General features: G+C 43.7%; 1 protein-coding gene across 1 annotated transcript; it reads left to right on the top strand.

Annotated features, from left to right (window-relative positions):
* The first annotated feature begins 1012 nt into the window (after nt 1-1012).
* LOC118573040 (60S ribosomal protein L23a-like) lies at nt 1013-1864 on the top strand. The gene is made up of 2 exons (XM_036173015.1): nt 1013-1378; nt 1742-1864. The coding sequence occupies exons 1-2, from the start codon at nt 1013-1015 to the stop codon at nt 1862-1864; spliced, it is 489 nt and encodes a 162-aa protein (XP_036028908.1).
* Nucleotides 1865-14504: the final 12640 nt, after the last annotated feature.

The raw sequence follows: 14504 nt of genomic DNA, 5'->3' as shown, positions 1-14504 counted from the left end.
GCTATTAATCACAAGCTCACAAGGGAGTAACAAGAACAAACTTATACAGAGGAGGTCCTGTCCAATCATGCAAGTCTGGATTCTTGGGAACCAAAGTTGCAGAACAATGAATGATTGATAGAATCCAAGATGAAGAGTAAGTTCCTTAGTAAGGAATGGTCACCTGCTGGGAGAATCTGGAGGAAATGCTATATCCAAAATTAAAGGGGACTTGGATGAGTCTCATAGAAGACTATCAACAGGTAGTAATACTTGGGATTACAATTTGGAGTCAGGGCTCTAGCTCTCATGAGAAGACAAAACATGAACATAGCGAGAAGGCAAGCTGGCCTTGAAGAAGCAGGCACATTCCTTTCGTAAGTGACCACTCAGAAGAGCAGCCAAGGCCAATGTCTAGTTGCGGGAGTAGGACCTACAGCAGGCTGATGATGAGAAAGAAAACGAGAGACCCATCTCAGATCTAGCATCCCCATCATGGCAGAGGGTACTGCCAAGGTATATCCTGAGCCACAAGCGTTGGGTACAGCAGGCCCCAAGCCACGGCTTTAGTTTAGGAAGTGAGAGGGAGGCCAGGAAAACAGGAGGGCTTAAGTAATGGTTCTCGGCTCTAGGATATGAAGTCCTTGACTTCGCCTTGACTTTTGTTCACAAACCATGCAGTTGGTACCAATGTTGAAAATCCGGACAAGAGATGGGGACAGTAGACACACTCATCTAGCTGCCAGACTTGGTGCCTTTGTTTCCTAAGACCCTAGCTATTCCTCACTTTCATTTGCTAGTGGAATGTTTAAGATCCTCAGAGGAATTTAGACTTCAAGTAAACCAATGAGGAAAAATTTAGAGTCAGTCACCCGTTCCATGTATCCCATGGCACATGCTTAGAGCAAATATTGTTATTCTCCTTTGTAGATCCTGCAATACAGCTATTGTAAAACACTTATTTGTAGTTCACATTTGTCTGGGTGTCTTATCTAGCCATTAGCTATTAGGAATTTAGTCGTGTTTCGTCAAGATGGAACCGGAAGTGAAGAAGGAAGTTCCTGCCCCTCCCAAAGCCGAAGCCAAAATGAAGACTTCAAAAGCCAAGCAGGCAGTGCTGAAAGGCCTCCACAGCCACAAAGAAAAGAAAATCTGCACATCACCCACCTTCTGGCAACCCAAGACCCTGCGGCTCCAGAGGCAGCTCAGGAATCCTCGAAAGAGCATACCCAGGAGGAACCAGCTTGACCACCATGCCATCATCACATTCCCCCTGACCACTGAGTCAGTCATGAAGAAGACAGAAGACAACACACTTGTGCTCATTGTGGATGTCAAGGCCAACAAGCACCAGATCAAACAGGCTGGGAAGAAACTCTGTGACATTGATGTGGCCAAAGTCAACTAAAAGGAAACCCGGTGCTGGTGGCTGGCGCTGGTTACTGCGTGGAAAGGTCACGATCACGACAGAACCTAGTGGTACTTTTTATAGTTTTTTATAGCTTTATTAGGAGGGAAAGGGGGGGAGGGAGGGAGGGAGGGAGGGAGGGAGGGAGGGAGAGAGAGAGAGAGAGAGAGAGAGAGAGAGAGAGAGAGAGAGAATGAGGGAGCCAGGCCTGGCAAAGAGGAAACACACACAGAGAGAGGCTCAAAGTGGGTGTGGGGGAGATGGCTCCTCCTTATAAAGGTCAAGACTCCCCTGCACCTGGCATGAACGACCACGGGGCATGGTTGGAATTCCTATCATCAACACCCTCCTAAGGTTGGTGTTGGAGAGGAGAAAGTATATGTTCGGCTGGCTCCTGATTATGATGCTCTGGATGTTGCCAATAAAATTGGGATCATCCAGCTGGCTAATTCTAAATATATACCTTTTTCACCATAAAAAATAAAAAATGAAGGAGTCATGTAGTGCCTCTCTTTCCTCATGATAGAGTGGGGGGGTATATAGTTTATAGAATTGTTTTGAAAATGTAATTACTCGATGGAAACCACTCAGCGCAATGTCCATGATCACGTGTTCAAACATGGTTACTTTTACTTATCAACACCATCAGCATCAGCATCAGCACCATCGTCATCTTTACCCTTATTTGTAGCATGATAACGGTACCTCTTGTGGTATGTCTGAGTCTCTGGTAATGAATGGGATCATTTTTTATTTGTTATTTAATGAAGTAAGCCAGGTCAAAGCCTCAAGAAAGTGAAGTGTTTTGCTCACTCATTTATTCCTTATCCATTTTCAAAAAATTTTTAAAGGTCTTTTGATAAAAGCACCGGCAAAATATTGTTGTAAGAAAAAGGTGTAATTGGCCTGGCGGCAGTGGCATATGCCTTTAATCCTAACACTTGGGAGGCAGAACCAGGTGGATCTCTGTGAGTTCAAGGCCAGCCTGGTCTACAGAGCGAGATCCAGGACAGGCACCAAAACTACACAGAGAAGCCCTGTCTTGAAAAACAAAACAAAACAAAAAAAAAATGTAATTGGGGCTGAGAAGCATGTGGAAGGGAGTTTGGATTCTCAGAACCACATAAAAGCTAGGTGGATGTGGCAACCTGTCTACTACACCATCACTCAGGAGGCACACACAGGATCCCTGAGGCAAACTGGCTAGTGAGACTACTAGATTCAGAGAGGTCTGGGCTCAGCCAGAGGCACCTGATATCAACTCTGGCCTCCACCCAGATATACACATATGTGCGTATACACACTTGTGACCATGCATACACACATGCATGTACACCACATACTTGTGAAAAAGAAAGAAAAGGAATAGTTATTATAGTTCAGAAAAAGGCAAAAAGGAAAATATCAAAAGATGCTGGCTGATGACATAGCTCTACGTGGGGAAGGATGAACTTGACCTCTGTTTGCCAGTAGCCTTGGAGAGACAAAGGGATGATGGGAAACGGGAAGATTCAGGGTGTATTTGACAGTCCCAGGCTCCCTTCTGGGTACCACGTTGCCCTCCTGATTGCTTATTGTATTTTCTCCTCTCCAAATCTGCTCCAGAGAAATCCTCTCAGGTCCTCCAGTCAGCTGAAATCAGTGAACAGCTTCGGGGAAGATTTCCTCTTAGACTCCTGGCAGAACAAAAGGGCAGACCCTCCATTAGAAAGAGCTCCTGGTGTTCCAGGTGAGAGAGGGAATTTGGTGTTAGGTGTCAGCCTTGGGGCTGTGAGGGCTCCAGCCTGTGGCAGTCCTTGACCTTGGCTGCCTATCAGAATCACCGGGGTGTTGTTGCAACTGAGGCCTGGTTCTTCAGAATCTCTGAGCATAGATCTTGGGCGACTGTCTTTTGAGGCTCACCTCCCATATGATTTGCTTCCAGAAGCTGAGACAGAACTAGAAACGGGTGGTGTTTCCGTGCAAAAGCCCAGACTTAGAGAACACTGGAAAAAAAAACCCATGAAATAATGACTATAATTTTTGCATTCTTATTCTGTATCTGCCTCAGAGCCCTCCTTACTTCTAGCATTTACTGTGTTGAGGCATAGATAACACAAAACTGTAAGTGACACAGTGAACAAATGACCCCCAAGTCAATTAGGGCCATGACTTCTAAACTGGAAGGCCCTTCCCAGAAACCACACGGTGGACCGAGTGAAATCAGAAGATGTGGAAAGAAGGGAGTGACCGACCGTCCCTTGAGTCTTGACTCCATCCATTCCTGGCCATGCTGCACCAGTCCAGGTGTCTGTCCTGTGGTTGCTCAGGCCAGACGTGTGCTTTGGAGGTTTGTTGGGGGAGAGCTTTCCATGCTAACTTTTCAGTTCCTCATTGGAACCTCCAATTCTCCCACTGCAGACTAGTCAGCCAGGGTGAAACAACAGTTAGATGTAGATGGAACTTGTCGGACAAGCCTGCCTGTAGACAGTCCTGCAGATGGTGTGCCAAGGTTCCTTGCCTGCTGTCAAGCAGGGCTTTGCCTGACAGGTATAGGTCTAGAACTTATTGTCCATTTGCTGATGACAAAGCTTGAATGGAAAATACTAGTAAAACCAGGGGTTAGTAGGCAATTCCAGCCCAGGCCATTAGGCCTTGACTCACTGTTTGACCAGATATGCCCTCTTTGCCAAAAATAGAATGCAACCTCATCACATTTTATTATTAGTGCATAAATGGAAGGAATTGCCACCAAGAGTAAGATTTGTCCAACCTATATGTGTGTATGTATGTGCACATACATTAGAATGTCATTCATTCATTGCCCATTTATTCACTTATTTACCTATTTATTTATTAGATCATATATATATATACACATATATATGTATGTATATATATATATATATATATATATATATGAGAGAGAGTTTTAGTGAGCAAGAAAAAATGTAAATTATTGTATAGGAATGGTAGAAAGGGCTAGATAGTAAACACATAAATTATATGTTTTAGCTATATAATTACCCATTGTGATAAAGGCTATTAAGGAAAGATTAAACTTTCGATGGAGAGAGGAGTGAGAGGCGTGGCTACCTCAGGAAAGTTATCCCTGGGAATGGTGTATTTGAACTAACATGTAATTTTCAGCTATAAATATTTTTTGCATCCTATTTCCTTGAATATTTTTAAGGTCATTCTTTCCCTTTTAATGGAACATGTAATTTTCCTCAGACTTCCTTCTTACTTTTCATCGATGTATTATTGATGTAGCAGACCGTTACCCTGGGAAAATACCAGGGTAATCCATAGACAAACACAGGTCAGCATCACACAGAGGATGATGGCAGATCTCATCTGCTCGTGAGCCTCAAGCTCTCGTAATCACCCTGTCCTTGTTTTAGGATACACTGTGTGATTTGAGGGCATCTTTATGTCTTACCCAGTTGTGCATTCGTGACTTACCGACAGTCCTGAGGATGCAAAGAACACTCTGCCCTGATAAAAAGTGGGAAAGGATGATTCCGGTACATTGATGTCTTGACTCTAAGGTCATGTACTAGCAACCATTTAGAAAGAGTATTTGGGGAAGATGATTCAGGGAATCCATTTCCCTGACCTTTGCCTCAACAACCCACCGTGGCCACCTACAGTTAATAAACAGATTTTTTTCTAAAGAATTAAAAACAACAATTATGTATTAGGGCCTACTGTGCATCACGTACTGGTAAATCCCTGCCTTCACTGGGGTGGACAAGCCTCCAAAGGCATGTGAGTCAGTCAGCAAATAAGATGGTGTGCTCTGGAGAAAAGAAAAGGGAAGAGGCAGTCCACTGAGGGACACAGTGTTAGATGCATAGGTTAGAGGATCAGAAATGATGTCCTTGAGAACGTGCTATCTGTGCCATATTCTGAGGTCATCTGGGGAAAAAGTGTCTGTGGCAGAATGGACATGGTTAAGTTCCTGGCCTCTGGCCCAGGACCAGTCACTGTGTCCCACCTTTGAACTTGAATTCTGGTTTTTTTTTTCCAAAAGACACAATGTTAAAAATGCTGCTTAGACACCGTTGAAATCATACTTTTAAGGATTAGGCTGTAGATTCAATTTCATCTGGGGCTAAATAGCCTATTGTGGCTTGTCCAGAAAGCCAAACCACCATGAATAATATTTCCACGGGAAAAATGCATTCTGACTTTTACTCACTGACTTGTGAGTGAACTTGAAGCCGCTCCCTACATGGAGAGCCGGCTGCATTCATGAAGACGCAGCTTTTCATTCCCACTCTTCCAAAGAGGACAGAACATGACTGTACCGAGGCACCCTAGGGGATACACCCTGACTTTCTTCTCTGTCTCTATTGTCTCCTTTGAATTCCTCAGTTCCACCTAGCATTTTCCATTCCCCCCTCAGGGCTTCTCTTTTTGCCCTTAGATCTCAGAATAATCCTCCATGAAGGCACAGGGAAAGCCCTTGAGTCCTTTCTTTTTTCTTGGTAGAGCTGCTGGCTCTCCCGCCCTAATCGCTGTCTCTCCAGGATTCTCAGGCTTTTCTCCATGCACATACGTTTACTTGTATTATGACACTATCTGCTTCTGGCAGTGGCAATACATAATGCCGGCAATAAGCCTTGCACCTGGAAAGTCTGAACACCTCACAGATCGATTAATGAACAGATATTCCACATTGTTTATGATGCTAATGACTAGCTTCTCTCCACTAAATGGTTGAATTCTCCCTGAGTCTTTTCTCTGTTTGAAATTGATCCTGCGTGTTTTTAGATACAGACAACCTTTCTTTTTCTCCTATGCTACCCGGTATTCCTTGATGATAGACAGGTAAAGTTTTCATTTTGATCCACAATGGTGGGGTGGGAGGTTGTGTCTAGAACACCACAGTAAGAAACCAAAGAGAAGGAGGGCTTGGGGAGCTTCTACCTTAGGAGGTTATTCAGGTTATTCTGTGAATTTGTGTTTGAAGTTTACTTGGATCTACGTGGAAGAACTGTATACTCTATGAGGTTACTGCTCTCCAACTCCAGTGTGTTTTAGAATTACCTGGAGGGCCTGTTAAAAGTGCTGGGCTTGCCTAGAGTTTTGGATTTAGAAGGAGCCAGCAACTTTCCTGGTAAAGTTGCTGCTGCTGCTGCTGCTGCTGCTGCCACTGCCGACTAGGGGAACACACCCTGAGAAGCACGGGTCTAGACCCTCCCTGGGGCTGGCGGATTCCTCGAATTAAGAGTGATCTTTAATTAAGAGTTACTCGAATTAAGAGTCATCCAGAGCAGTCCTCAGCAGCGGTCAGCCTTTGCCTTCTTTCTGAGCTCTGTGTCTACACTGCCTCGGTTCTCCAGCACTAGGCTTCATCTTGGGCATGTTGTTCCTACCCGGTGTGGATGAGAAAGTAGAGTCTCGTGTCATGAAGAGAGACACATTCTCCATGGCACACTGCCAACCTACCAGCTCACTTCATTCTTCGCATTACGGGGTTCAAGCTGAAAAAGAGCCTAGCTGCCTGGGCTCCAGCACATACCTTGCAAACTGGTTTGTTAAGTTTTCTTTCAACTCAAGCTTAGAGGAATGAATGGGGTGAGGGAGATCACCTTTTGCTAAAAAGAAGAAACTGTGTCCCCAGAGGCCCACATAACTGAGCACAAAGAAGGGCGAGCCTGTTTGTCTCAGCAAAGCAAGATCCCCACACTTACATCCAAATTAAAGGGCTTTGAACTTGAACGGGGCCCAGGCTGATATTGCTTTCCCCGTCCAGGTTTGCTGAACTTATAAATATCAATTATAAGGCTGAGTAAATTATAGGGATGTGGAACTCTGCTTTGTTACAGCTCTTCTAAGTGTCTGTGTAGGGCTAACAAGGAGATTGCAAGAATCTGCTGCAAGGAATCCGCACATATTTATAGATAATTAATACAGAGGGGAATGGGAAATCAGGCTTGAATTTCTTAAAGCAGTAATTTAAAAATGCATTATGGCAACACATTAAGTTAGCGGTTATTCAACAAGGAAATGTGAAGATTATTAAGCTAATTAAAGGTAATAAAAACAAGTTAAAGTAGTCTGCATGTAACTTTGGAATGAAAAAGAAAAAAAAAAAATCCCCCTCCTTTATTTAGTCTTCCTCCAGGCTGGGCAAGTCCCAGATGGCAATGGATACCTGGGAAAATTACGGGATTTCTGTGGAATAAGAAGTGATTTTTGGATTAAAAATATATTTGCTGGGGAAGTTCCCTTCTCCTTCTTCCCCAACGCACAAGGGACTGTTTCTGAGAAACTGTAGGCCCTTCGGTGGAGACCCGGGAACACACGTGTGCCTCCCTTCTCTCAACACTGGATGACTAATGGCTGGGTCAGACACTTGAAGTGGGAAGACTTTCTCCAGCACATTTGACCCCTCTCACTGGCTCTCAGATTCTCTGGCCCCTTTCCTGATCTCTGGGCTCTCTTCCACTTCAAGGGCAGTGACAGCAGCGATGTGAGCAGCAGCGTCCCCTGCGTTTCCTTGATTGCAGCACCTATCCTCAGCCTGCGTGGAAGCACTCTTGTTGTAAAAGGCAACTTGGCTCTGCGAGCGGGAAGCTGAAACTGCCGCTGGGAACAGCAATAGACGGCACTTTGTGATGGACTCTTTAGCTCTGCTGGGCTTGGAAGTTTCTTTGGACAAAGAAAACTGGTGAAGATGGTGGTTACAGAACTTGAAAAAAGTAGCATTTATCATGTGCAATGAAATAACATGTCCCAAATTTTATTTTGTTGTTTTGACCGCTTTGGTCTGCTCATGATAGGGTCAAGGCAGCAACATGAGGGAACAGCCAGACTTCCAAGGGAACCATTCCCTTGCTGCCGGGACAATTAAACAGATTATTAAATGCTGCAGGAGGAAATCTTGGGGGTGTTTATTGTAGCAAAGGACTTTGCAATTTCAAATTAAAGCAAGCTCACTGTTATTAATTCTTGTAGAGGACCCTTGTAAAGTTTACCACCGAGCAAATGGAGGTGTGTATGGTTAAATGGGGTCAGAGGGCAAAGCTTATCACAGTGAATTGTTCAGGGCTCATGTAGGGATAGCATCTAGGACAAAATTAGAGTGGGGGTGTAAGAAAAGAATTGAAATTTGTCTCACCACCGATTTAGATATCGTTGACATGTGGTGATGCACCGAAGTACACATTGGTCAACATTTCCTTTCCTAGATTCTATTCTTTATGAACTCAGACTTTTCAAAATCGGAGGTTGGGGGAAGTATTTCACCCTTAAGAGCGATTTGGTCCCAACACTTAAATTAAGAGATGGCGTTTTAATATTGCAAGTGAGTTGGTCTGTGATTATGCAAATCCTGAGTAATCCATGACTTCCAAAGAGTCTAAAAAGGAAGGTATTTCTTTGGGAAAAGCCTGCCTACTTTTTTTTTTTTTTTTTTTTTTTTTAATCAGCAAATTCACAATCAGGATTTAAAGAGGATAAAAAAAAAAGATAGACTTTCTCTAGCACAAGGGATCCTTTCTGGTCATCAGTGAGAATTGTCTGAAACCTTCAAAGCAGCCGTGGTACTCATTACCGGAGCCCGCTTTTGCAAGACGATGCCTTTTTTCAATTATTTCCACTTTTCATTAGAAGCCTTCGGAGTTGTTGCTCACCTCATTAAGTCCGCTAAAATACGGTGCATTTAATTTTCATGTTATAGTCTGGAGTCAATTGTTTGACATGAAGCTGCCTTCCTGAGTCAGACTCTGAAGATTTTTTTCGTTGTCTGTCCTTCACTAACCAGTTCCCTCTGAGAGGACCGGACAAGTTAATGGAATGAATACAATCTGTCACTCGATGAGTCTCGATTCTCGGGGTTTTGCTTGGGGAGGTTGTCCAGGCTCTGGTGCCTCCCGGGTGCCTGGTCCCTCATTACTGCAGGCTTTCCAGAGCTTGCCCCTGCCTGCTTGTAAAAGGTCCTTCCTGATCCAACCACACTTTCATTACTCATTGGTGGGCTAATTGAATGCTTTTTCTCACAACCTCATTTTCCTCTGCAGCCAGTTCTTGCCGCTGCTAATTTACAGGGGACCTTTTCCTGGCCCGATGTGTGCATGTTCCAGGTATTTGTAGCTTTTATCATTTTGCCCCCCAGCAATCCCTCAGTCAGATTTCTTGATTTGCCTCCTTTAATCTTTCCTCATATTCAGTGGCTTCCAGTTCTCCTTTCCTTTCATCGCCTCCTTTGAACTCAGCCCAAGGTTTTGGGTCCTCAGGTACCCAAGTCACAGGACAGAGGTCTAGGGTTGGCCTTCTCACAGTTGTGTGGGTTAGGGAGGGGGAATTCCAGCAAAGGAGCCTTGAGTACATCTTACACGTACTCTAATTTCCATTTCAAAACCAAGCATGTTTTTCTACCTACCTGCACTCACCATCTCTCCACTTACCGTGTCCCCGGTTGTTCTCCTTCAACAAGAAACTGAGAGTCTTCTGTCATCCTACGCATCACAGATAGACCATACCTATGGTGTGGTATCCCCGGGCCTAGGAACTGAATTATCTTTCAGGACATCGGCTAGCCAATCCACATTTTGCTAACCTGTGGGGGTCTCTGACGTTTCTACTGTATCTCACCTTGTCTCACATCTCCCCATCATTTTCAAAGGCTGAGGAGGATACATGTGGTTTGCGGATCACCGATAGCCTGGCGAACATCAACACACTGTTGAAACTCATTGTCAGAACACAGCATTTCCTGAGATGCATTAATAAACATTCCAAAGACAGTCTTGCCACCAGATTTGAGGAAATTCCACAACCTTCCACAGAGCTCTCCAGTGCAGCTTTGAGAAGGGGTATGGGAGGGTACCACTGCGATTAGGAGGGGGTGACTGGACATCCTGATGTCACCTTTAATCCCCATGTCATGAATGGGCCCCAAGAGGTTCCATATCATGTTAGTGCCTGTAAAAGATGTCATCTCGGCAAAAGACAAGGCTTGGTACTATTGCCATTTAGGATGAAGTATGAGGACTCTGGCCCTCATTAGAATTGGAAATCAGGCTCGCACTACAGGCAGGATAGATCCCTCAGCTACACTTGATGGGGTTCTATTAAATTCACTGCAGCTTCCCTGTGAAGGAACTCCAGAGTGTGAGATTCGTCATCTACTCAGGGACTGAGTCCTTCATTTCACAGCTCACCCTCTTTCCTAGTAATAAATTGACCTGAATTGGAGTCCTGTGACTGTCAATTTGCACTGTCCCTTTGTACTCTCTCTTCACAAATGTGTAGGACCATGACAGGATATTAATATTGAAAGAGACCGTTCCCCCTGTTACATCCTACCCTCCCACCCCCACCGTTTTAGTTTGGCAAAAGCTTTAAAGTGAATTGAACAGAGGATTCTTCTCCCACCTTCCCTGAGTCCCCTGCCCATGGGGGCCCTCCCTCTCTTCTACCAATGGATGTTTGTCACGAAGCAGTTTTGAATGTTGATCTTGCTTCTTTGAGAGCTCTGTGCCTTCAGGTCAATATCCTTCCTAACCACAACAGAATGTAAGCCCCATTCTCAGACAGAGTGCGATACATGTGTTCAAAGCTGAAGAAAGCATGAAAGGGGATGAGGCTAAGGATGGAGACAGTTTCTGGGCGTTCACAGGTAAGCCGATACTTTGAGATTCTTGGAGATTAGTGTTCTATCAAACAACAGAACATCTCTGGCAAGAAGAAACCTAAGGGATTAATGGCGAGTGGGGGAAGCTGGCTGTGGGAGTATGGGGGGCAGATGTGTACAGAGGGTGCAAAAGTCATTCTTCTTAGAGCTGGGAAAAGTTTAGACATTCTGGGGACTGGGCCAGATAAGTTTTAGTTTAAGCCTTTGAGATCGCAGATTACAACAAGCAGGAACAAGTTTAACCACAGTAAGACACAGGTTAAAACACAGACACACTTACACCCAAGTGTGCACATAGACATGCTCAGCTGCATGGTGTTGTTTGTTTGTTTGTTTGTTTGTTTTGATTGGTTTGTTTTATTTTTCTGCTGATTTTGTGGGACTGTCATTGGCTTAGGGGTAGAGGTCACTGACATATGCTATAAGAATTTTTTTTTTTTTTTATTCCGAGACAGGGCTTCTCTGTGTAGCTTTGCGCCTTTCCTGCATCTCGCTTGGTAGACAAGACTGGCCTCGAACTCACAGAGATCCGCCTGCCTCTGCCTCCCGAGTGCTGGGATTAAAGGCGTGCACCACCACCACCTGGCAAGTAATTTGAAATTATCAAAAGAGCAGGAAACTGCACCTTAACTGACAGCATACAAAAGGCGGGGGGGGGACACCAAACATGGACTGATACGCAGATCTTAGCTGATTTAAATTGTGTGTGTGTGTGTGTGTAAGTGTGTAAATTGAGAAATTTCATCAGGAAGTTGAAAAATAAAGGAACTGTCAACAAAATGCATTTGACTTGGTGCAGCATATTGCCTTTAGGAACAGTATAGAGATAACAGCCCAAATGTATGCTTCAGTAGTGAAGTAGGTGATTTTTTCTTTCCTTTCTGCTGTGGAGTAATAGAGCATGTCATAACCTACTGATTTATTTATTCTCCATAAGTCTTCACATCGGCTGAGCCCAGTTTCATGTTGTTATCTGTTCATGTGGGTTCAGCTGAGGTCTCCCACTGACTTCCCTCAGTTAGGAGAAGTTACAGATGTCCAGCATGGCCTCACCTAAGTGCTCTGCTGGTGTCAACTGTAATGCTGGACCTCTCTTCTCAGTTGGTTCCCAGTCAGTCACCTGGCAAGAGATGTCTAAACAGTGACCTTGAGAAGACAGAAGACAGCTCAAATGAGGCAGGCATATTTCAAAATAGAGAAAATTCAAGGTAGATCAATCAATAAAGATAACGGAAGTTTAAAAATGATCTGATGGTGTCACTACCCATATTTCTCTCCTACAAATGTTTCAAGACTTCCCGGAGCCAGCAGCACAATAGATCTTATGTTTTTTGTATATTATTGTTATTAATAATAATATTTTCTAGTTCTAAACTCAGGGTTCTGGTGGAAAGTAGCAGTCATTAACAGAGAGGGTGGAGAGGAGAATGGGAAAACAAGAGCTGATCGCATGGAAGACTATAAAATCATTTCAGAAGAGAAAGTGAAGAATCATTCAGTTGCTTTCAGTTGTAATGGAGTTTAAGCAGACAGAATTGCCTTACTCACGCAGGAATTTGGCAGGGCTCTGGGGTTAACAAATTGAGCCTCGTGACAAAGGTTATGGGATCTCAGATGAGGACAACTGGCCCTGAGCATCTGCTTAATATCCTTTTCATCTTACAGAAGGGAGTTTGAAAACGGATTTTGGCTCAGGATTTCATCATCTTTGCTAAATAGATTTCTGTTTATTATACTTCTAATAATATTATTACTACACATTGATAAAAGTTAGAAGCAAAGGAAGCCATTAGCCATTACTACCTGCTATATCTTTTAAGAGGGAGGATGTTTTCAACTGCCACAAAAGATCTAATAGTCAGTAATTACTGAGGAGTTAATACCTGTGTTCCTTCATTTTAATGGCACCATCAATTTTATAGATGGAAGTTTGAAGAAAACTTTAGGGAACTTTCCTCGTAGGCATCCAGCCAAAGTGGAATTACCATGCTTAAGGGCTCCACCATTTGAGCCCACATACGTGTGTGTCTTGATAGGATCATATCTTTGTTCTATATGGATGTATTTTTTCTTTAAAAACAAAAAAATAGACTACTGGGGCTGGAAAAATAGCCTCTAAAATGCTTGCCTTGCAAGCTTAAGGAACCGAGTTTGATCCTCAGAAGTCATATTAAAAAGGCAAGGCATGGCGATGTTCCCTCCTAATCTCAGTGTTGGGCAAATGGAGACAGGCACATCCCTGGTATCCGCTGACTAGCCAAACCAGCCTACTTAGAGAGTTCCAGGCTAGTGAGAAACCCTGTGTAAAGAAACGGAAAGGTGGGCAGCACTTGGAGAATGACATCTGAGGTCATCCTCTGGCCTCCACATACTTGTGCACACATTTGCACACACACATTTGCACACACACACACACACACACACACACACACACCATTGATATCAGAGGTAAAATGGAGTCAAAACTTCTATTCAGTATTTGTTTTCTGTGTCTAAGAAATACATAGGCAAGCACATTGGTGTAACAACCTGTGGACATACTGAACTAGGAATCAGGGTTTCTTGTTATGAGGTCTGGATTTGCCATCACAGGGAACTGTGACTTTGGGAGACTATGCTTACTCTTTTTTTTTTTTTTTTTTGAGTGTGTGTGTTTTCATTTTTATTTTTATGAGACAGGATTTATCTGTGTTGCACTGGCTGTCTTGGATCTCGTTCTGTGAACAAGGCTGGCCTCAGATTTAGAGATCTGCCTGCCTCTGCCTCCTCCAAAGTGCAGGGATTAAAGGCGTGTGCCACCATTTCTGGCTACACTCTGCTTACTCTTTATTTGTTTGTTTGGTTTTTGGTTTTTCGAGACAGGGTTTCTCTGTGTAGCTTTAGAGCCTTTCCTGGAACTCACTTGGTAGCCCAGCCTGGCCTCGAACTCACAGAGATCTGCCTGCCTCTGCCTCCTTAGTGCTGGAACTAAAGGCGTGCGCTGCCACCACCACTTCCTGGATAACTCTACTTACTCTTACTGCGGTCCAGTTTCACTAGTACAGTACAAGGGCTTATCAGTGTGCATAGACATCATCCTCCTGAGGATTCTGTAATAAGACATTCTATAATCGCTTTTGTTTCATTTGAGTAGTTCCAAATTAACCTTTTAAAAATTATTGGAAAATATTACCATTTTTTAAAGCAGTCTATAGAACTTCTTAATTTTAACAGATTTTTAGCTTGGGAAAAAAAATCCAAGATGACATGCTTTGGAAGTTCTCAAACTTTATGTGCTTCAGAAAGAAACTGGGTCACCTGTTAAAATAATGACTCTTATACCCATTCCTAGACTATTTTCTGATGCAGCAGGTCTAGGACAGGCATCCAAATTTGGATTTCCAACTTTTTTGGAAGGTAATATTGATATATTGCCCATCTCACCACACTGTGAACATCACTCTGTTCTCTCAAACTATTCATTTACCAGACCGGGGAATGGACTTCGCA

Source organism: Onychomys torridus, chromosome 23 (genome assembly GCF_903995425.1).
Source record: "Onychomys torridus chromosome 23, mOncTor1.1, whole genome shotgun sequence".
Lineage (NCBI taxonomy): Eukaryota > Metazoa > Chordata > Mammalia > Rodentia > Cricetidae > Onychomys > Onychomys torridus.
The sequence above is the reverse complement of the archived record's forward strand: the minus strand, read 5'-3'. Positions and strand labels throughout refer to the sequence as shown.

Bases quoted from the DNA above. Each gene is read 5' to 3' on its own strand.
- LOC118573040 (XM_036173015.1), top strand. From the start codon at position 1,013: ATGGAACCGGAAGTGAAGAAGGAAGTTCCTGCCCCTCCCAAAGCCGAA. The intron at 1,379-1,741 runs GTCAACTAAAAG...CACCCTCCTAAG, and splicing joins GTGACATTGATGTGGCCAAA to GTTGGTGTTGGAGAGGAGAA.